General features: G+C 39.0%; 1 protein-coding gene across 1 annotated transcript in view; it reads right to left on the bottom strand.

Moving 5' to 3' along the window:
* The window catches only part of MAP3K20 (mitogen-activated protein kinase kinase kinase 20), a gene marked incomplete at its 3' end in the record, with an annotated part of 157,939 nt that overhangs the window by 41,833 nt on the left and 91,251 nt on the right, over positions 1-24,855 (bottom strand). The window contains exons 8-10 of the mRNA XM_079710341.1: positions 20,075-20,149; positions 13,176-13,282; positions 4,280-4,415 (exon numbers count right to left, since the gene is read on the bottom strand). Coding sequence (XP_079566467.1) covers positions 4,280-4,415; positions 13,176-13,282; positions 20,075-20,149 — 318 coding nt within the window. The remainder of the gene's footprint in view (positions 1-4,279; positions 4,416-13,175; positions 13,283-20,074; positions 20,150-24,855) is intronic.

Here is a 24,855-nt window from a genome sequence, read left to right as displayed (position 1 = left end):
AAATCAAATCAAACTATAATGTATTCATTTTTAAAAAGCCAGAATGTCATTAGTTTAAAAATGCTATATTACATATAGAATCACAAGTTTCTATAATCAGGCACCACATTTGCTGATTCATTGAATAGACCTTTTTGGCTTCATCCCCTCCCCCCCTTTTCTGTAAGCAAAGACAAATCAAAAGTAAAATCGTAAAGAAATGACTGTCATATAAATGTGATTGGCCTAAAAATGTAGTGCTTGGTTTTCTACCTCCTTACTGGTTTTTGTACAGACTGAGATAACAAGTTTCTTTTGTTTTCCTGGACATTTTCAATTTTATTACTTTGCTCTCTGCTTTCATTCACTATTGTTATCCATGTCATTATCCTCCTCCTCACCGTCATCATCACCATCATCATCACCTTCTGACAAGTCAAAATCACTGAACCCCAGGGCCATGTTGACCTTCTTCCCCCTTCTCTTAGATGTAGTTTTGGAAGAATTCTGCTTGGCTTGCATGTTTATCTGCATCCCAGAATGCAGCACAGCTCCTGCTTTGTTCATTGAGAAGATATCCCCAAAGCCCATCAGCATCATGGCCTGCAGACTTTGGTTCATGCCATGGCCCTCCCCGTTACTTGTTGCTGTGATCTGACATGACATCTCTGCACTGTTTGACTCCTCTGTCTTAGATTCAAAGTAAGACTCCTCAGACATTCTTGCAGCAAGAGGCAAGAGAAGCTATCAGGAAGGAAGAAAGGATAGAAGTAAAAAGAGAAATTAGGACCAATTTATATCAAGGAAACAGATACCACAAAATCAGTGGGTGCTGCGCAGAGGTAAATGATTAGTGAAATAAATGAATGTAAGGGATTATTTGAGAATTTATTTAATGGCAGGTTTGGCTCCAGCGTGTTTACCATAATTGATAAATGACAGAGTAAATCACAACCAAAGGTTTGCAAAGTACCACAGCAAGCCAAATTTCAAATAGGAAGGAAGTTGTAAGTTTTAAGCCCTCATTTTCCTTAAAACAAAGTAGTTTTTAGAATTTCTCTCAATTTTTCCCAATTTGACGTTTATATGGAAACATTTAGTTAACTATTATATTAAAAGAGAAATTAAGTAGAGATTAAATCTCGAGTTAAAAAAAATAAACAAGAAACCTTGGACCAAAGAAGAAAAGCTTAGAGGAAGCATAAAAACAGTTTAGCAGTCAATTGGGAGATTTGGGTCATTAGCTACCTTTTTAGCTAGATTAAGTATCTATAAACTAATAAACAGTCTAGAATTCACTTGTCTCCCTTTATTATTTATTACAGCCAGATATAATACTTGTTATCCAATTTATGAAATAATTCACTTGTAAACAAATTCTAGATTGTCTCTAACATTTAAGTTATAAACAAGTATGTAAATACATGTGAAAACTGGGAGGAAAGGAAATTAGTATTAATTTAGATTGTTACCTTTGTCTCTGTTCCCTACAAGTTTCCTTCTTTTAGCAGAATTTTTTTCTAGGAATTCTTCTCAGAGCGGACACAGACATTTATTTTCAATCTTACATAATTATTTTAAATAGCCGACCTATTTCCATAAATGTTGTTCATTTCAGGGGTAAAACTGTTAGGATCTCAAAGTGTTACTGCCTCTCCCGTTGAGAAAGAAGCAAATTAAGGCTTATATTTTGATGCTGTTTAAATAAGGGTAAAAAAGTAATATAACTCTGGGATGACCTTCATATTCTGCATGTAAAGGTACTTTTTAGGACCAATTTCCTAATTTTTAAATTAAAGTTGGAATCAAGTTTTTTTAAAAAAAACGATCTTAACTCCATTAGGAAAAGACCTCTACAGTTATTAGTTCAATCAGAACTTCATATAATTCAACTAAAAAGCAGAAGTTACATGGAAGAAAGAAATTGTTTTAGATCCTTTAACACCGGAAACGGGCTATTACTTTCCTTGCAGTCAAATTTCCCAGCCTCTCAAATTTGTTTTCAATTGTTAGATACTCTCAGGATCTCTTTGCTGCTTATCTATTTTATTATTTCATAGGTCTTTCCTCACATTATGTTAAGATCTCAACAAATGCCTCTCAAATAAGCTATTATTTTTAAAAGAAGTAAAATTTCTACATCAAGCTACAACAATCATTAAAAATAAACATTGTTCATATTTGTGTATGGAAAATTCACCTTCCCAAATATCTTTAACTAATGTTTTAATTTCAGGAAAGAAATCAGTGTCCTTCCTTGAAATAAATGCAGTAATACAATTTTTTATGACGTTACTTAAATATTAAATTTTATAATTAAGATGAGGCTACACAGAGAAAACCTCAATCTCCAGTCGCTTCCTTTTAAAAAAGGTTTATTCTGTCAGTCTCTCAGAAACCTCATTTAAAGTCAACTAGAAACTGATGTGAGGATAAAAGAAAATACCTACTTATAAAATACCTGAGCACAAACCTTTCCTTCAGAAATACCAGCTCTATGAAGAAGAGACATTAAAAGCAAGTACTGTACAGAAAGAAAACTTAGCCTTCATAAGTAAAAAAAAGGAAGAAAATCTCATTGAGATCGTGCTGCATGCTGTCCATTGTTAGATGGTAGCCTTCAGAGCAGTTCCTTTACAGAGAGTTTTCTGCATTTAAAACGCAAGCATACAACCTACTGTGCACTCAGAGGTTTTCATCATTTATTATATAACTGCATTACTAATAGCAATAATGTGTGCAAGGCAGCCCATAATTTCTTAGCAAAACTAATGCCAGTAAACTAAAGGAAGGTTCTAAAGCATACTTTAATGGGTCCTTTAAAGTTTTTTCTTAAAATGCTACATTTAGAAAGAGTCAAGCCATGCAGTGCTTTATAGCTTAAGATTTCAATGTACTTAAAAAATCCCCACAACTCTCAGACTTCAGAAGATGGCCGTATTTTTGCCTCTCATCAGCTCTGGAAGAAGCAGTGTTCCCTTGAAGATCCTTAAGGTAATGCTTTCTGAGTCTGCCTGTTGGTACCAATTCAACCAGAACAGGAAACTTTCCTTAACTTCTTTCTTGAGAGCCAAGTTAAAATTCACTGAACTTATAAGATGTGGTACTGTTTTAATGTCCCATAACAGTCTTATGCATAGAAATTCAGTTCTTACTTTGGGATTCCCTGGATAACCAAAGTCATTTTTGAAAAAGTTAAATCTGATAATAAACATTTAACTTCACTGTATTTTCCTTTTTTGGAAATCAGGTTATTTCTCCACATAAATTGGAAAAGGAGGCAAACTATTTTATTCTTTAGGCACTGGAAAATACTTTGCAGTTGGGTATTGGCTGCTAAATGGAGATTAAGACTTTTAAAAATAGGAAAGTTTTTTGAGGATCACAAAATGAAGGGCATTTAAGAATTTTTTTTGGTATAATCACCATAGCAACTATCAAAAATGAATTTAAAGTACATAACAAGTGTACTTTTAATTTTATTATTACTTGTGATCTTAAAGTGGACATAATATTGCCCATTAAAAACCCTGGAAAAGCCAATGATAAATTTATACTTAATTCCTAAAATAATAAATTATTTAAAATAGGGAAGAATGCTGAAATTTGACTAGACTTTAATATATCATGTTAACATATAAGCTCATGGTAAGTATATAAATAGCAAAATCCTTACAAAGAATTTTTATCTTAGTCCAAATACAGGACTTGGAAAAAAACCAAGATATTTTTTGGTGGAGTAAATACTGGAAGCTTGTCCTGAGAGAAGTCTTTTTCCGATCTTTTGCTGCCCATGATTGTGACCCTAAATTGAGCAAGGAATATTAATTCTCGTCATTTATAGGTCATCAAATTAGCTCTCTTTTAGAAGGAAAACTCGGTTAAGTTCTGACACATCAACGACTTTCTCAGACAGCTAGCTGCCTTGGTATAACATTTATTAATTACCGATGGACTCTAAAGAGTTAATCAGCCTTGATGCACAGGCTCTGGGGATCTAGCAGATGGTGTGAAAATACACTGAATTTTATTTTTGTAATTCTAATATACGAACACACTGACAGAATAACAGTTCTCAGAGAAAGAGCCAGAAATAGGCTAAGCTTTCCTTCTAAATTTCTGGCATTTTGTTAATTGAAAAGAGATAGGAGCGCTACGGGAGTATAAATGTGGATCCTTTAATGTAGAGGCACAAGGCAGGAAGTGAGGAGGCAGCAGGGGAAGGGGGAGGGGTGCCATGCTGCCATGCTCAGCCAGCCTCCTAAGCGCGGGATCCGTGAACCCTGCAGGGAGCACTCACCGGGGTGTTGGACTGTTCCGTCAGCTTTTGCTCCCACATCTTTAGCCGTCTTTCTCGTTCTTTGAGCTCCTGCTCTTTAAAGCTGAGGTCACGTTCTAGTTTCTTCAGCCTCTCAAGAGTTGCTTCAATTTCACACCTGCACAGGGATATAACTCGTTTAAGTCTCAACTTTGCTGAAGAGGTGTTACATGCTGAGGGGTCCATCACAATGCTTAATCAAAGGAATAGGCTAAACCTGTGCTTTGAAACCAAACAGTAAACGAGCAGAGAATAGGAAATCTTTCATATCCTTCAAAATCACCAGGTAGTTTCTAGCTTGGAAACATAAGCTCAGAATACTTTCTCAAAGCAGTGAAGAACCACTGGGTGGGGCCTGAGCTATGGAGCTGGTGTCTTGGTTTAGCCATTTAATAAATGCTTATGGTCAGGAATTCCCTGGCAGTCCAGTGGTTAAGACTTGGGCTTTTGGGACTTCCCTGGTGGCGCAGTGGTTAAGAATCTACCTGCCAATGCAGGGGACACAGGTTCGAGCCCTGGTCCGGGAAGATCCCACGTGCCGTGGAGCAACTAAGCCCGTGAGCCACAACTACTGAGCCTGTGCTCTAGAGCCCATGAGCCACAACTACTGAAGCCCGCATGCCTAGAGCCTGTGCTCCGCAACAAGGAAGCCACTGCAACGAGAAGCCTGCGCACTGCAACCAAGAGTAGCCCCCGCTCGCCGCAACCAGAGAAAGCCCGCATGCAGCAACGAAGACCCAACTCAGCCAAAAATAAATAAGTAAGTAAGAATAAATTTATTTAAAAAAAAAAGAAAAAAGACTTGGGCTTTCACTGCCGTGGACCCAGGTTTGATCCCTGGTCAGGGAACTAAGATCCCACAAGCCGCACGGTGCAGCCAAAAAAAAAAATGCTTACGGTCATCTGGCTCTATTATATATTATCTCATCTTATTCTCATTACAGCCCCAAGAAACAGGTACTAATCTCACAAAGAGAGAGATGGGAAAATGACACTCCAGTTAGATGATCACTGTCACACCACTAGTAAGTTCACCTTAGCCTGTTCGCTGAGTAGCTCAAGTAACTGACTGATTAACTTGACTCAGTCTCCTCAGTTGTACGGGGTGGTAGTTATCTTCTATCAGGGCTCCACAACTTGCCTGATCCTAATAATTACCTGGGCAAAACATACAACAAAACATAGATTCCTAAGACCCTTCCTCAGAGCTCAGGATTCAGTAGGGCTGCGTAGGGCTTAGGAATCTCCATTATCTGATAAAAGAGCCAGGTCGTTTTTTGACAATCAGGCAAGTGTGGGAATCCTGGGCCAGATGAACTCTAAGGTTCCTTTTAACTCTAATAATTTTAAAAGCAAGTTAGTTCCCTCCTCAGTCTCTATGGGCTGACCAACCTCACCACCTGGAACAATATGTCCAGTTACAGAGACCTGTCCTTTATAGAGACTGAAATTGGTACGACGGCTCAGGGCAGGTTTTTTTCTCCTTCAGGGCTGTCATCATGTTTAAGTCTAAATGTATGCTCTGAGAGTGGGAAGTTCTTCCCCTTCAGTTTCTGAAGAGCCTGTGAGAAAATCAACGGTAATGAGAGACTGAGAGAAAGAAGGAGAGACCGAGAGGGAGGGAGGGAAGAAGAGGGAAAGGAGGAGAGGAAGCAGAGCGAAGGCGCAGAGAGAAGGACGCGGAACAAGGGACTGGAAAGAGAAGCCGGTTGGAGACTAGCTGCTGAGCCAGCAGCTGCTCCCATGTGCCCCTGGGACACACCTACACGTCCGACTGTGCGATCCTGGTTGGGACTTTGACTACAGAAGGTAGATGCCCCCAGATCTAAGTTGATGACTGTATGTCGCCAAAGTCTGCCTTTTTATGTCCAGGGAAAATCAGAATAAGTGGACAGCTTATCCCAATGCCCTTGTAGATGAGAAGCAGATAAAGGAAAACAAAAAGGTTCTGGGTATTAATTGGCAAAACCCAACTCCGAGAACAGCTTACTGAGGTGTTTCTGGACTTGGGCTCCATGTTTTACTTCCCTGGCTGTCTGCAAAGTACCTCAGAGCAAGGGAGGCGGGAAAGTAAGTGGAAAAGCCTCTGCTGTCAACCCCGTCCCTTTTTATTGGTGCCATCTGAAAATTATAAAGCCAGGTAAGTCAAGTCACACTAGAGTCCCTGAGGAAAGGCAGTAAATCAGTCATCTTTCAAAATGATGACTGTATCATAAAATCCAAATTTTATCCCTGATATTTCAGACAAAATATTATGCCCATTTATAAATAAGTGTTTTTATTTTTCAAATGGAGGATTAAGGAAAAAAACACAGTGTAGAAAACCTTAGGTTAAAACTTTTGTAACAAAAAGGAAAGAATGAGCCATCTTCAATAAATGAGAGGGTGAGAAAAGGAGGCAGCAGAGCTGGGCACACTCAGTGGGATATGGCAGGGGCCTGGGCTGCTGCCCACGTGGTGCTTCCACCAAGCCCAGTCCCAACTCTTCTGCCAGGGAGACTGAGCTCACTGGTGTTCTTTTTGATCAGGGTAAATGGCCAACGCATTCAATTTCACTTGTAATTTAAGCCAAGGATTCATCTCAAGTTCCAGCTCTGGGAGCCCACTCTGATTTTGAGCCCTTCTGGAAAATACATCAACAGTTAAGTAAGCTAAGTAAGCTGAGAGCTGTCGCAGAAAAACAAAAACTGACTGAGTAAATACGCCCCCCAACGAGGCTTTCCCAGACACCCTGGGATCTTAACAGCAGTGGTCGAGGTCCTACACCACGAGAGATGTAACCCAAACCTAGAGGGCAACACAAAGACAGTTGTTCCCCTGGCTGTTCCCTCTGTTTTTCTTGACGCACCGTTTTGCATCAAATGCATTGGCTGATGCACTTATATAACCCTCCTGTTCTAAAAATATAGTTTAATATGTTTTAAGTTGATGAAAATTTTCCATATGTCCAAAACAGGCAATAAACTATAATTGTCTTCTTTTACTAGACAGAAACTTACTTTGAAATAAAAGATTACTTCATAAAAAGTTATATAGGGGGCTTCCCTGGTGGCGCAGTGGTTGAGAGTCCGCCTGCTGATGCAGGGGACGCGGGTTCGCGCCCCAGTCCGGGAAGATCCCACATGCCGCGGGGCGGCTGGGCCTGTGAGCCATGGCCGCTGGGCCTGCGCGTCCGGAGCCTGTGCTCCGCAACGGGAGAGGCCACAGCAGCGAGGGACCCGCGTACCACAAAACAAACAAACAAACAAAAAACCCCAGTTATATATATATTACATGAGAAATAGATAATATGTATATTACATTTAGTGTTATATATTAAATTATTTGTGCTAAAATCCAAATTACAAAGATTAGTTTTTTAAATCTCTGTGTTTTTTTTTTTAAGTGTTTTCCTTTTAATGTTTAGCAATTTTCATGACATGTGAATAGTATTCTAAGCTGTTAGATGGTAGAATGGGAACTGCCTTGTTCTGTGACTTTTTTTTTTTATATATAAATTTATTTATTATTTATTTTTGGCTGTGTTGGGCCTTCGTTTCTGTGGTAGGGCTTTCTCTAGTTGCGGCGAGTGGGGGCCACTCTTCATCGCGGTGCGCGGGCCTCTCACTCTCTCGGCCTCTCTTGTTGCGGAGCACAGGCTCCAGGTGCGCAGGCTCAGTAGCTGTGGCTCACGGGCCCAGTTGCTCCGCGGCATGTGGGATCTTCCCAGACCAGGGCTCGAACCCGTGTCCCCTGCATTGGCAGGCAGATTCTCAACCACTGCGCCACCAGGGAAGCCCTGTGTTTTGTTTTTAAGAAGGTGTGCCAGAGTAAGAATATTTTGATCACCAAGGAAGAATGCAACCAGCAGAGTGTTTTACCAAGAGACAGAGACCCTGAATGCGCTATCACAGCGACATGAGGCTCGCTCAGTGGAGGTGACCACAGGCCTGCAGACAATCACAAAGGGCAACAAGAACTGAAAACATGACCAAGAGGACGACACATTTTCTGTTCTTAATGCTCGTGGCCACTATTGCTAATAAGTCAATAGGAGGAGAAACAAGGTGAAGATGTGATGAACAAGGAAAGGTCTGACACTAGATTTCTTGCCTATCACCTATTAGGTAAAAGGAAAGGACATAGTTCATGTGTTTTTTTTTTTTTTTTTTTTTTTTTTTGTGGTATGCGGGCCTCTCACTGTTGTGGCCTCTCCCGTTGCGGAGCACAGGCTCCGGATGCGCAGGCTCAGCAGCCATGGCTCACGGGCCCAGCCGCTCCGCGGCATATGGGATCCTCCCAGACCGGGGCACGAACCCGTATCCCCTGCATCGGCAGGCGGACTCTCAACCACTGCGCCACCAGGGAGGCCCTCGTGTGGTTTTTAATAACCCAGTTTTAAAAAGAATTTTCAGAATAACCATTTAAGTTTCTAAGACTAGATGTTCCATCTGGTTTATGTGTAGAGGAAGCTCCACCAGCAAACAAGCATTTGCCAGAAACACCAGAGCAGGACAGGAATCCGACTTCACCGATACTCGTTAACTTCTTACACACACTTTGGACCCTAGACGCATGGTTTCAGACACCAGATAAAAGTCAGGGGAAAGAGAGGAGTGGTCTGAATGTGCTGTCCTTTGAAATATCCAGATGACCTGACAAAACATTTCCTTCTTTTGGACACTTGGCACATTGAGTGGGATAGTTGTTTTGCCCTAATCATCACTTAAAACCATCATGCCCTTGGGCTTCCCTGGTGGCGCAGTGGTTGAGAGTCCACCTGCCGATGCAGGGGACACGGGTTCGTGCCCTGGTCCAGGAAGATCCCACCCACATGCCGCGGAGCGGCTGGGCCCGTGAGCCATGGCCGCTGAGCCTGTGCGTCTGGAGCCTGTGCTCCGCAACGGGAGAGGCCGCAACAGTGAGAGGCCCACGTACCGCAAAAAACAAAACAAAAACAAAACAAAAAAAAACCCCATCATGCCCCTGTGATGCTTCTCTTTGCTAAAAGGGAATCCAGTGGGGGGCATGACACTGGCCACAAATTCAGGGACAGCACTGCACAGCGTGTGTGCCACAGCAGGCCCGTGGGATCAGACCACCTGGGTGTCAGCACTGGTTCTGTTTCACATGGTATAATCTTGAGCAGGTTGTCCAACCTGTCCGGGTCTCGGTTCTTAGTGTTCTTACTAAGGTTCTTACACCTGTGATGTACATAGTAGGGTTGCTATGTGGATTAAAAAAGATAATCCAAATAAAGTACAAGCATCTGGTTAAGAATGTGATAAATGACAGCTGTGTTCGTTATTGTTACTCTAATTAATAATATTATTATTCCCCACGTTTTTAACCAATTGCCAAGTTCAATTAAAACAGCTCTGCTGCCTCTCAAACTGTGGTTTAGTGCTTCAGGTAAAGATATATATTCTTTCTCCAGCTCTCAGGATTAACGAATTCCTGAAAGACAGCCAATGAGGAAGCCCCCTAGGCAACTGTTTGCCTTTTACTAAAATACATTAATGTATTACCAATTTTATTTCTCTCATCTTTTTAGCTTGAAGAATTAAAAAAATAAATTTGTTATTCAACTAATCCAGGTTTATTATACAAAATAAAGATATACACATAGAAAACACTTCCCCATAATCTCATTACCCAATGATATGTAACACTGACCTTTTTATACTTTTCTCTATGTGCACATACATGTACACATAAATGTGTTTATTTTAGAATAAATGGAATCATTCTGAACATACTGGACTGTAGCATCCATTTTTGAATAATTTATCAGATCTGTAATATAATGAAAGGCTCCATACTATTTTGTGTGTGGGGATATCATAATTTTCTAAATCATAAAAACCACAAAAAACCCAAATCACTTTAAGCTCATTTCCAGTTTTATAATTCTAAAGGATGTGATAAACAAATGTCCATACATTCTTGCACAACCTTCCCATTTATTTTCTTAGGAATGAAATGGCAATGGGAGAGTTGTCTGATCTATATAGCCAAACTGTCCTCCAAAAGGTAGTATTTTCCCACCAGCGAAGTATGAGGAAGTTTATAACACTGGATATTTTCATGATATAAATTTTTGCCAATCTGATGAATAAATTATGTTCCCTTTGATTTGATTGCTAAATGAGGTCGAATACTTTTCACATGTTTATCGGTCATTTGACTTCTTTTTTTGTGAAATGCCATTTCAGGCCCTTTAATACGATATTTTAATTAAAATGTTATTTTAAAGACAGAAGTGGTGGTTTTAGAGTGTGATCTGGGGACTCATGAGAGCTTTTCAAAGGTTAAATTGGTTTTCAGTATAACATTAAGACATGATTTACCTTTTCTACTCTCATTCTCTCACAAGTGTACAGACTTTTCCACAGGTTTCATGACATGGGATAGTACCATAGGCTGAATGCAGAAGCAGGATTTATTACTGTCTTTTAAATGAATCAATAACTACATATTTAAATTTTTTTCTCAGTTCTAATTTTGAATGTGGTAAATACTGACAGATGTAACTCATTTAAACAAAAGCCCTTTGGAGTCCTCAATAATTTTTCAGAGTGTAATGGAGTCCTGAGACTAGAAACTTTTAGAACAAATGATCTATCATATAGGAAAAAAGTTGTAACAGTATGGCATTTGTCTTATAAATTTACTGATGGTGGGTATTGCTTTTGGTCTTATGGAGATTTTACATTTTTATATAGAAAATTTACCAACTTTCCCCCTATTTTCTGATTTTGTTGACATACTTCAAAGACTCCCTATCTCATGGGTATTAATAGTAGTATTAAAATCCTACTAATCCTTTGGCCAACAGATCAAACAGCAGTTCCTCAGAGAATCCCTTTATTAAACCCTCAGACTAGATTAGATTTCATGGTTATATACACTCAGACGTCCAGTAATGTTCTGTCATAACACTTATCAAAATGGTAATGAAAGTTATTCGTATATTTTGTTTAGTAATCCAATACTGACACTCCATGTGCACTGGGGCTGTTCTGCTCATCACCAGAGCCGAATACCTAAAGGACACCTTTCCCCAGCAGAGGTTTAATGAATATCTGAATGAATGAACGTAAGAAGCACATTTGTCAAAGCAAACAAATTAACTTACATATTTCTATTATCTCGTGTAATACTGTGATGTCTTTTAATATTATTACCACCGTGGTATTTCCTTCTCCAAATATTTGTTAACTGCGGTATTCAAGATATGTTCTAGAGGCTGCAGTTACAGTGAGGAACAAAAAAGATGATTTGACCCTCTTACATTTTAGCCAGCGAGACACACATTATTAAACAACAGACTGCAGAACTACTTATTAATTTCAACTGCAGTAGAAGCTATGAAGGAGATGCTCTCAGGGCACATAAAGTGGGACCTCAGCTGGTCTGGGGTCAGGAAACACCTCCTTAAAGGAGTGCTTTTTTTCAGCTACTATCTGAAGCAGTAGTAGTAGGAGCTAAGTTGGGTTTGGGCATCAGGGCTGGTGTGCCGCTGAAATGGGATGAATTTTATACAGAAGAAACTGCATTTGCAAGGTATGAGGGAGAAATATGCATGTGTTCAGGGACCAACGTCAAAAATTAAGGAGTAGAATGATGCTCTTAAGATGAGGCTGCTGAGGCAAGAGCACAGAGGGTGTCATGAATCTTAAGTATTTTGGCCTTTGTCCTAGAGTAATGGGAGCCCCTTATACTGATTTAAAAGGGGAGTGATCTGATTAGATTTGTGCTGATCTCTTACTGTAGGAAATAAATATTACTTACATGTTTTGTTTTGTTAATTATTTCAGCCCAGAACAAAGTCCCTCATACACACCTAGACTCCAGCAAATAGTATTACTTTTGTATCACTAAGTAAAAATTCATTTTAACTCACTGGTCCTAGAGATTCCCAAAGAATAAAAAATAAAGAAGGTTATTGTAAAACTCCAAACAGAAAGCCCAAAAGAAATGTGTAATCACAGGAGTAAACGATTGTCGTTTTTTAAGTGCCTGCAGTATTCATTTGGCATCGGCAGGTGGCGCCAGGCGTCACGTTACTGCCATAGCTAACAGGAGCAGAGATGAGTTACTTAAATCTCTGCTGAGTCAAGGAGGAATTATGTCAGCTTCCAAACACGCTATTTATATTCATGCATCATGTGACCCGGCTCAAATGTCTCATCTCGGGCTTACTTCTTCCACTCACACAATACAATTCTCTCATTACTAAGTTTGTTTACACCTGAAAAAATTTAATAGGATTTATAACATCAAAAGCTTTCTTTTAAAAGTGTTTTTACAGTCTCCTCTCTTCCATCAACAGATACAGCGCTCTGCATATTTCCAAGCAGACAGTATTTTTATTTCCACTGGACAGAGGCCAAAGTTTCCTAACCCAGTGTATACAGAGGAATGTCAGGTAACCGTCTTCTATCTCAGAAGATACTGTTTTAATATTCTTTCTAAATACTTAGACATATGATAAAGCAACAAGCTTAGAGGAACACTCTTTGCTTACATATGAGATGGAGGGCTTATTCGATCTCCAAAATTTTCTAACACAAAAAACACACAAAGTCCGCCTGCCGATGCAGGCGATATGGGTTCGTGCCCCGGTCCGGGAAGATCCCACATGCCGCGAAGTGGCTGGGCCCGTGGGCCATGGCCACTGAGCCTGCGCGTCCGGAGCCTGTGCTCCGCAACGGGAGAGGCCACAACAGTGAGAGGCCCGCGTACTGCAAAAAAAAAAAAAAAAAAAAAACCACAAAAAAGCGCCCCAGTTTCTAAGGAATCAGGACTGTCATCAAGTTTCCAGGTTCTCTTCCTGGCTGATACTAGTCATGATCCCTTAAAGTCAGATGATGTGACTCGGATGCGAGGCACCTACCTCCACTCTGCCTTATTGTGCAGGAATGAGTTACACTGGTCAGGAAGGTTTGCGTCATGCGACATGGACTCCAGGATTGAAATGATTTGCTTGAAAGTTGGCCGTTTCTGAAGGAGAAAAAATAATCACTAGTTGAGACATAAGAAAGTAGATTTTTAAGAGAAAATCCGGGCTTCCCTGGTGGCGCAGTGGTTGAGAGTCCGCCTGCCGCTGCAGGGGACGCGGGTTCGTGCCCCGGTCCAGGAAGATCCCACATGCCGCGGAGCAGCCCGTGAACGGCCCGTGAGCCATGGCCGCTGAGCCTGCGTGTCCGGAGCCTGTGCTCCACAATGGGAGAGGCCACAGCAGTGAGAGGCCCACGTACACCAGCCCCCCCACCCAAAAAAAAAAAAAGAGAAAATCTACAGGTATAGTAATAAGGTCAAGTCACCTTATTACTATATAAAATAAAATAAAATATGATGTAATGTCCTGATTCAGTTATTTCACATCTGTCAGACTGCTCAGGTTTAGGGAACCATACTTCTTATTTTCAATCAGTTATTCATAATAGACTCAGATGTCATTTTTCTATTGTGTGGCCTAAGGTTGGAATGATTATAGTATTTTTCCAGGTAAGGAAAGTACTAACTATAATTCTCTCTTTTGGGTATGATTAAGGACTCCTAAAAGGAATAAGTTAAGTCTTTAAAAAAATCTATGCGATAGGACTTCCCTGGTGGCACAGTGGTTAAGAATCTGCCTGCCAGTGCAGGGGACACAGGTTCGAGCCCTGGTCCGGGAATATCCCACATGCCGCGGAGCAACTAAGCCTGTGCGCCACAACTACTGAGCCTGTGCTCTACAGCCCGCAAGCCACAACTACTGAGCCTGTGTGCCACAACTACTGAAGCCCACACGCCTAGAGCCTGTGCTCTGCAACAAGAGAAGCCACCACAATGAGAAGCTCGCGCATTGCAACGAAGAGTAGCCCTCACTCACCGCAACTAGAGAAAGCCCATGTGCAGCAACGAAGACCCAATGCAGCCAAAAAAAGAAATCTATGTGATAGGAGCTTCCCTGGTGGTGCAGTGGTTAAGAATCCACCTGCCAATGCAGGGGACATGGGTTCGAGCCCTGGTCCAGAGAGATCCCACATGCCGCGGAGCAACTAAGCCTGTGCGCCACAACTACTGAGCCTGCGCTCTAGAGCCCATGAGCCACAACTACTGAAGCCCACACGCCTAGAGCCTGTGCTCTGCAACGAGAAGCCACCACAATGAGAAGCCTGCACACCGCAAGTAGCCTCCCACTCAATGCAACTAGAGAAAACCCGCGTGCAGAAACGAAGACCCAACAGAGCCAAAAATAAACAGATAAATAAATAAATTTATTTTAAAAAATATCTATGAGATAAAGCAAGTATAGTAAAAGTTAACAGTAGAGTCTGGGCGATGGTTATACCAGTGTTTACTGCAAAATTCTTTCAACTTTTCCATATGTTTGAAAATTTTTATAATAAAACGTTGGGGGAAATCTACTTATTAATCTAGCAGAACTTATAAAATTTCCTAAACCAGTTGCTCAGAGAAAAATTCCTCAATTTTAAAGCCATCATAACTTCACTGTTTTCAATGTTTATTCCACATTAAAACTAGTTTTGATGTTGGGAAACTCTCAGGTACTGTTTACTAGAAATTGAAAAAGGAGTGGTTAGATGTATTTCTTTAGCTAGCAAAAACTACCCTAGTCTATCTCTTTAGACTCTAGCCAAGACTGAGACAAAAGGTTTAAACAAAAATGGAGAAAGATAATAAAAGGATGATGTACATTCTCTCTTCATCACACCTCATAATTATACCATTTCTGAACAAATTACCGTTGCAGCAATTAAAACATGCATTTTAATTTAGGAGCACAAAAACAAGAAGGAAGAATGTTGAGGTGGCTTGCTCTCAGGACTTGAGTGCTTCCTACATTAAGAAAAGCAATTTTTCTTAGGAATATAAAACTGGGATATTTATTCTGAGTTCTCCCATTATTGTTCTCTTTCAAGGGTGTGTGTGTGTATGTGTGGGTGTGTGTGTTTTAAAAGAGGGCGTAAGTACCTAAATGTCACTGATTGTACATTAAGCCTTGTAATAAGCAAAGAGAAAAGTGCCTTAACTAGGAAATTTGAAAAAATTCTGTTTGTCTTCTTTGAATTTGTTCCCATTTTAATTTCTCCCACCACGTGTCAAGGTTGCAAAAGGAAAAATGTTTTAATTGTTTGTACAGGAACTAATTATATAATAAATATAGGATTTTCATTTTTCATGGAAAAGCAGCAGGAGGAACTGACAAATTTTCAAAGAATAATATTGTTCCCTACACTTAATCATTCTTGAGATAAGGTAAAACTTTTTGTAATTGGATGGCAAGTATCCCTGAAAAAAATCTTAATTTTATAGTTAGAATACGCTCTCAGATGGAAATTATCAAAGTGAACATTTAGAAGGTAGCAACAATGTAGAATTTTGTGTTAATATTTAATGAGTATTCTGGTTACAGAATACAGCATTTGGTCTAGGATCTTCCTCCCAAGCGGTTTACGTTCCTTTTATGTATTACGTAGGCTTTGCTTACTTAAAAAGGCACAACCAGAACAATTTATTAAGCATCTGTATACGTTGTTATTTTTGTTTTATATATAAGGAAGATCAGTCTCAGAAAAGTATGAATTGCCCAGTATCACACAGGAAGCAAGTTACAGAACCAGGGTCTATGCTCTTAAACACTTCAAAATGTTTTATCACATGACGGTAAGACATTATTTCCTATCAAACTCAGGGCTTTAACTATTATTTTTTTCTCCTTTAGAAATATCATTTTAGAACTTGAACCGATACCCACCTTTACTTCCTTCTTTTCTTCAAAAAAAATTTTTTTGAACACCTGGTGGAAGCCACTGGAATGATCTAACATTTATTTACCTAATAGCAGCTTTCTCTTGTATACATTTCTACCTCCTCATTGCAAAATAATGTATTTCTATAGGTGAGCTGAATATTTTAATCTATGTGTTAATACTCTAGAGTCTAAGGACTGAAAAAAAAGAAATAAAAAATATTTTAACCAACTATTGCTCTATCTTTGGGCACAGAACTGGCACCAACTTCTGGTTGAACTGCTATATACTTCTAGCCAGAGAACTAAAATGTGCCTCTCAGGGAAATAAACCTTGGTCTGGCCACTTGAGTCAACAAAAAATTGTGCATCTACTTACTACATTTACGGAAGATGCTATAGGGAAACAAAGAAAAGCTAGCTCTATTCCCTCATGGAGCCTGTAATCCATTTAGGAAGAAAAGATATTTTTAAAAATGCAGGGCTTCCCTGGTGGCGCAGTGGTTGAGAATCCGCCTGCTGATGCAGGGGACACAGGTTTGTGCCCCGGTCCGGGAAGATCCCACATGCCGCGGAGCGGCTAGGCCCGTGAGCCATGGCCACTGAGCCTGCGCGTCCGGAGCCTGTGCTCCCCGACTGGAGAGGCCACAACAGTGAGAGGCCCGCATACCGCAAAAAAAAAAAAAAAAAAAAGCAACAGCACAAGATGAGGCAGTAGCCCAGACTATGGTTTTGGAAAAGAAGTAGTTAGTATGGACGGGGGTAAACAGAATAACCAGGGAAGGCTTGATGATGAAGTAATCAGGGGAGAAAAGAAAAGAAGGAAAAGAACATGTTCAGGGAATAAAGGTGTTAAGGTGTGTCTAGAGGAGAGCAATGAGAGAGTTAGAAATGTGAGCTGGATGAATAATCAAATCAAATATAGAGGGCATATATTATTTGTATCAGAATAAAATGCCATGAATTTAGGAAATAAAATTGATCTCAAACATTCTTCATACTTCACGGGGCTAGAACACAAGATTCCTCTGACCCTAAAAAAGGGTCAGCTTACTACATGTTAAATAGAGACATGCCAGCTTCATGGCATCAACTCTGGACCTAATGTCCTTGTTGTGTAGGTGTTTACACTTATCATTTAATTAATACACCATAAATGTATATTCTTAGAATTTTAATTAACATAGTACAGAGTTTCTGATTAAGAAACTCAAAACCTGCTTTGCATACTGAAATATAATTAAAATTACAGAGATCTAGTTGCATTCATCTAATTCAGCACACATAACTTCAGATGAAATTTCTACTTGAGTATCAGTGAGAAAAATACTACAAAAATTACCAACTGGGCCACAACGGACATATAAGTGGTAGAGTATGAAAAGGGTAGTATTTTAATAGTATAAAATAAATGTGCTACAGAAAGCTTGCAAACAGCCACTTACAGTTTCCACTGGATTAGTTGCAAAGTGCAGGCATTTCTCTTAATGCTTAAAAATCCCCATATTCTAAAAAATCACACACTAAAATAAGGCCTACACAGGAGCAGGACAGACCATTCAAAACCTATCAACTTCGTCATAAAAAAACTAATGAAACAATAATAAACCTAAATAAAAATACTAACAGTTTGAAAACTGTTAAATTCCTTAATAAAAACAATACTAAGTAAATATAGGACTCTTTAAAGAAGGGTGAGGGTAGTTTGATGAACAGGAGTGAAAGCAGATGGAGGCTGCTGGTTCACCAGGCCAAAGGTGAAACGCACAAGGCTGGGGAGAACCAGCAACAAGCTCTTCCAAGACAAAGCACCGCTCATCCCAGCCAACAGGGAGCACGTGGGGCAGAGGGACCTCTCGGGTCCATGTCTCTTGCTGTGCTACTGGCTGCACTACTGTGCCTGGTGTTCAGCTGTTCTCACTTGTGGTGTGGAACAGTGTGCTGAAAACCACTACTCATGATTCAACATGAATTCTGCGTGATACTAACACAATCCCCATACTCACCAAGTGTTACGAGTTACTCCCACTAGACAAAACGCAGGTTTCCGTATTGGTGAATTCAATCAACCCAAGTTCGAACAGGCTATTGAACCCGAGGATGGTCGGGGGGTTCCTGACTCAACTACGCCATTTGATATACGGGACTTGAGCATCCGTGGATTCCACTGGGGTCCTGGAACCAACTATCCCCCCCACCCCCCACCCCATACCGAGGAATTGCTGTATATGTTATCATCATTCATTCTTCTTGGGGGTCATACAGGAACTGTGTTTAAATTAAGGGAGAAATTCCATTCTTAAGTCTTTCTCTTTAGATCTCTATTTAAAAGGTCAGTTTGTAATACACCTATTTCCATGAAAAACCGGACACATTTGAACTATAAAATTTTAGTTCCTTTCTTGAGTGTATCTCTTTTATTATTATTATTTTAATTAATTAACTAATTATTTTTGGGCTGCATTGGGTCTTTGTTGCTGCGCGCGGGCTTTCTCTAGATGCAGTGAGTGGGGGCTACTCTTCGTTGCGGTGCACGGGCTTCTCATTGCGGCTTCTCTCATTGCAGAGCACGGGTTCTAGGCACACGGGTTTCAGGAGTTGTGGCACGTGGGCTCAGTAGTTGTGGCTCGCAAGCTCTAGAGCGCAGCCTCAGTAGTTGTGGCGCAAGGGCTTAGTTGCTCTGCAGCATGTGGGATCTTCCTGGACCACGGCTTGAACCCGTGTCCCCTGCATTTGCAGGCGGATTCTTAACCACTGCACCACCAGGGAAGCCCCCTATTATTATTATTTTTTAAAAATATTTATTTATTTTTGGCTACACCGGGTCTTGGTTGCGGCACAAGGGATCTTTGTTCCAGCATGTAGGATCCTTAGTTGCGGCACTGCGGACTCTTAGTTGCGGCACACATGCGAGATCTAGTTCCCCGACCAGGGGTCGAACCCCGGCACCCTGCATTGGGCACACAGTGTCTTACCCAATGGACTACCAGGGAAGTCCCTTGAGTGTATCTCTCTTATTCCAATATTTAATCTGTGAGGATCTTTTTTATTTTTTATCTTTTTATTATGGAAAATTTCAAACATATGAGAAAGTAGAGAGAACAATATAATGACCCTCCATATACCTATCACTTCAAAAGTTATCATGGATGACGGTATTTAATCTATACCGTCATCCATTTCCCTTCACTTTATTTTGAAGCAAATCCAAGACTCGCCTATCATTTTACCTATAAACATTTCTTTATGTATGTGAGAGTCTTTTAAACAGATCTTTGTGGGGAAAGGAAATGAGCCATTCATGCTCGAATGGGATAACCACATGAAAGCCTTAATTTTTGGAATTTCTCCAACTCTATTGTGATAGCTTAAAAAACATCACTGAAACTCCACAGGGAGTGCGTATCAAGATTCTCTAGAAGTGCTACCTTTGCCTGGTGTTTGGCTAGAAAGGCAATATGGTGTAGTGGTTAAGCACAGGGACTCATGTCAGCTGGCTTGGCTTCATCCTCCAGCTGCACCACTTACTAGCTGTGTGGCCTTGAGAGCTCACTAATTAACCTCTGTGTTCATGTGTAAAAGGAGGATAATAACACTACCTCGTTCACAGAGATATTCTGAGGAATAAATGAGTTAACATACACAAAGTGCTTGGAACAGTTCCTGGCTTACAGTAAGCACTGTGGGCTAGCATCTGTATAACATGAAGGTGCAACAGTTACTATTAAAGATTAAAAACAAGGTAACAAAATTCTTTTTTATTGACTCAAGAATGCCAGAGTGCTGTAAGAAAGACCCAGTAATGACTTCTAGGGATCAAGACAAGTGGATGTCAACAGAAAGCCTTCACAGTCAATCTGGGGCTCGGAAGAACAGCAACCCAACTTTGCTTTGTAATGAATTTTATTACCCCAAGTTTTAAAAAGTCAAAGCCAAACAAACAAGTGAAATTTCAGAACAACAACAACAACAACAACAAAATATATGTGTGTGTGCGTGTGTGTGTGTGTGTGTGTGTGTTTGTGTGTGTATACCTTGGCATCAGCTTCCCAACACTGATGTAACAGTTCAGCAAAACTCTTGGGGCAACTGCTTGGAATGGTTAATCTCTGTAACAGGGAAAGAAAAAATAAATCAAACTGAAACAAAACAAAACAGAAGGATTTTCTCACTAAAGGAAGGAAATTCTAATTGAAAGGTATAAAAGAGTTAATTTAGTAGCATAAACAAGACATAAAATTTAAAACTTGCATTGATTAATATGTGACTGGCGAGAATTTACATTTAGGTTCATAGCATCTAATCTCTAAAGACACTTTACCGTTTTCCTCCAAAGAGGAATCACAGTGGGTGAAGAAACAGGGTTCAGCACAAGTGCAACAAAATATAGAATCAAGTCTAAAAGAAACCAGTACGAGAGGGGCAAGTTGGAACTTAAATACTAAATCTAAACCACACATCTATCACTGTATTTTTATAGGCAACTATGAGGTATGCAAACAGGCCAGGTAACTAGGAAAACAGTTCAGCTTTGGCAATAGGTGTACAACTTCTGAAAACATCTTGAGCACAGAGATAATTTTAAAGAAGTGTGCATTCTCTCAGCAGCAAATGAGACATTCTGAATGGATGACTCATTATGGCTTAGTTTTGGTCAAATGTATAAACTATAAGGACTTGATAGAACAAAGATTATAATGTGAGGATTAGTCTTGTTCTAACATTGTACAGCAGTGGTTCTCATAGGACATGTAATGCCCCCAGGGGCAGTTTACAGATCTACAGAGACATTTTTGTTTTAAAGTCTGGAGGGTTGCACCTGGAGCAGGTCAAGAATGCTGGCCATCTTTCGATATATAGTAAAGCCCTGATTAAAATTCTCCTGCATTCCACCAAACTTCAAATGCCCCGTGTGCATTCATGTGAGTAAAACAAGAAAACAATGAGGCTTATAATTTTCTGAGCCTTAGAATCTGATTTATAAATAGACTATTTTAAAAAATATTTTAAAAATACACCGAACATTCTATGAATGCAACTACTAAATAAAATAAATCAAGGGCAGATTGATTTTTGCATTATTCATAACCTTACCAAGATTTTGGGAAAATGTTGCCTACAACAGTGTTGCTCATGGTACTGGAATCATTAATACAACCCATTTCTACTCTGCATTTGTAGCTGTTGAATTCTATTTATCCATAGGTGGAAGTATCTAAAACTTCCATTATCACCTCTACTGTTGTTATGCCTGAGCATTTATACATTGCAATACATATTTACTTCTTCCTTATATTACATTTAGAGCATCATGTTGACTTAAAATACAATGTTGTACTACCTCTGAATTTCATTTCAGGGAAGAAGATGAAGCATTAACATAGTTGTTATAAAGAGAGCATTGGATGTGATAGAGCTGAGAACCTCTGTACTAAGAAGATTTATTTTACAGTATTTTTTGTCAAGAAGTTTTGCAAATAAAAAACTGAAAACAACTTAGTTGGATTTGGGGGAGGCTACGTATAAAACTAGAAAAACAGTTGCCTTGGCAAGAAAACAATCTATATTTGGAATAAAAATAAAAATAAACCAAAATAAATAAAACTTTAAAGCAAAGTAAAAAAAAAACAAACAACTCTCCAACTTAGAGGCTACACTAAGCATTTTTAAACTTCTGGTCTTGTGATTTCACAGAATAGAGCAAGATGTAGTAAATGGTACTATTATTTTACTGTAATGCAAACTGGAAACCTTTTGATGACGGTCAAGAGGAAAATCATGTGTTTACTTAAAAAAAAAAGTAAGATGGTTGGGGATGGCAACTAATAAAAACAGACAGTGACTGCAATTATGTGACTGAATGCACTCCATGTGTGATGAAAAATAAGTTTTCATAAAAGGTAACATTTTCAACATAACTTTAGCACAACATTTTCCCAAGAACTGAAATGTGAACTGGCTGAATATGGATGTTGATCTTTTCTTACTGACAAACTTTTTAGATACCACATGTAAGACATTATAAAAGGAGACATAATTATTTTAAATTATCTGAGATGGCCAAATATCAGTTAAATCTAGACTCAGACACTTCATGTAACGGACTATTTTGGTACACTAAAAAGTACTTTAAAAGAGAATCTAAAATATTTAAGTCCTGATTATGTAACTGTGGGCATTCCTAATTCATTAAAACATCCTGAAATAACCAGATATTAGCACCAGGTTTGCAACACTACTTAAAACTTAAATATTTTAAGATAAAACAGTTTCAAATTTAAAATTAAAATATTTCCTAATCACTAAATTAGGCATGATATTTTTTTAAAAGATCCTATTCTTTTTTGCACCATTTTCAACATAAGATGCAATAATTATTTTTTAAGTCAAGTTCATTATCTTTTTTTAAAGTGTAGTCAAGAACAATGGATTAAGTTTTTGAGGATTTCTATGTTAACAAAGAATAGTAATTTTGCTACTTAGAATAAAACACATTTAAGCATTTATAAAGGTAGAAATTATAATGCCAGAACATTCTGAATGACTACTAATTGAGTTTTATGGAAATCACAAAGGCAGATAGACATATCTGTAAGATTTTAAAAATTTATTAGTAATACCCTCTTAATTTCATGCTTCCTATGAGTTCACTGTTTGCTTTGTAAAGTTTAACAGTGCTTTATGGATTCTAGTTTCAATAGGATTTAATAATAGGAAAAATGATTGTTTGAAGACCTTATTTCATTATTAAGGCTTTGGAATCAAAGGTCTTCAGACATAATTTTTAGAAAGTATCGATCTTCCTATAGATGCAAAAGGCAATCCTAAATGGTGAAACCAAATAAGGTCTAGAGTCTGGTTAACAGTAATGTATCAGTGTCAATTTTCTGGTTTTGATACTATACTATACCTATGTCTCACCAGTGGGGGAAGCAGGGTGAAGGGTACACAGAATTCTTTGTAATATTTTTGCAGCTTTCTATGAGTCTAGGATGACTAGCATTCTAGTGTGACTAGCTCACATTTAAAATGTCTCTCTGACAGTTTAAACATGTCATCCTTTATTTCAGTGAGGCCTCTTAAAAAAAACTATAGCTTTCTCTTTTCAACTCAATAGCCCAAGGTATTCCAGAGTAAAAATAACTAAAATAAAATAAGTGGAATTTGAAGGGATTTTTATAAATTGTATTTAAGTCAAAGTCTCAATTTTATTATAAAATAAAATAAATCCTTGGGAATTATTTTAATGCTATCTCAACAGAATTTGTTTTGGTAATAAGTGCCTCCATTTATGAGGTAGAATGAAGACATTTTCTTGAATGATGACAATGGAAACTACATTTGAACTTAATTTCCATATCCTGATAAATGAAATAAATATGCAGAATGAGAACAGACAAACCAATATCCTTGTAATACCCAATTTTCATTAGGTTCATTAGAAAGTTGAGAAAAATTATTTCACCTTGTGGGTTTCTTTCAAATGACTATTTCATTTAATAACTATAGTATGCGAGGCATTTGAAGAGTCTCCATCTGTTATTAGCTGATCATGAGATCACACCATGGACACTCTACTTTAGGGGATTCCTGGGGAGAAAGGGGGACATGGCCTCCTCATGTAGCCTGCTGAAGAGATTCTGAAGGTTATTTATGGGGGACCCTCAACCCTCAAGTCAGCTACTCAAAGGGAGCTTCTAAATTCATTTTTCTCTTTGTTTTTAAAGTGCTTTAGATTCACACCTTTTCTGCCCTCCTTTAAATGAAATATTTAAAAATATTAATTACTCTGTCTTATACATATTTGGAGGGTCCAGTCAGCTTTTTAAAAAAATTTCCTCCTAGTTTATCTTGAAATGATACAGAGGGAAACAATGACATTGAGCGTTCTGCTCCAAAGTCAACAGAAGGTCAATAATCTTCTTCACTCTATTTGTCAACCCAGAACTACACGTCTAATCATCTCACTGGCAAAAGAAACTGAACAGAGTCAAGTGGGTTCTCATACCATGAGATAATCAGTTACCCTGTGTGTGAGGTCTGATTTAATAGCACACCAGGAATAACCATCCCATTTAATTAAAACAGAACAGCCTCTGTGAAACAATGAGTAAGACACATTCTTGAATATAACATCTTTTTATTTTTCTTAAATTGGCAGCTCTCTCCCATCAAGTTCAGCTATCATGAACATTTCATCCATTCTCAATGGCTCAGGAGGACAAATTAATAAGATAACCATGAATTATGTGATCTAAAATATGGAAACTCGGTTTCTCTCAGTCAATAGCTGCTTTTTGATTGATCTAGTTTGCTCCTGCACTCACGTGGGGAGCAGATCAATCTAATTCTTTTAAAGTGTTAAAAAGGGAATATTGCTACATATTCACCGTTTTGCAAATTATTTTACCCTAAGACTGCACCCTTCCCTTTTGTGAAGGGCACAGATAAGATGTGGAAATGAAGAAGTTTTGTGAAATAAAGTTGTTTTGCAGCGTTGCAAAGACAACTGCGTGCTTCCATTACTTGATCTAACTTCTCATAATACCTTGATAATGGATGCTTCATCCTTATGCTGAGAATTTCCATGGCTGTGCGTTTCAGTCACAATTTTAAACCTTTCAAAATGTATTTGCTGTCTTTGATATGAATGTACCATGTTCTCTGATGTTGGCTCATAGGTCCAACTAACGGAAAGCCTCAATTTGTGGGAAGAAGAAAAGCGAGGCTGGGGACACAGCACAAACGGTGTTTACGCCACTGAAGTTCTTTTGAAATGGAAAGGCTCTGCATGAAGAAGGGAACAGTTATGCCA

The sequence above is a fragment of the Hyperoodon ampullatus genome (assembly GCF_949752795.1).
Source record: "Hyperoodon ampullatus genome assembly, chromosome: 8".
Classification (NCBI taxonomy): domain Eukaryota; kingdom Metazoa; phylum Chordata; class Mammalia; order Artiodactyla; family Ziphiidae; genus Hyperoodon; species Hyperoodon ampullatus.
The sequence above is the reverse complement of the archived record's forward strand: the minus strand, read 5'-3'. Positions and strand labels throughout refer to the sequence as shown.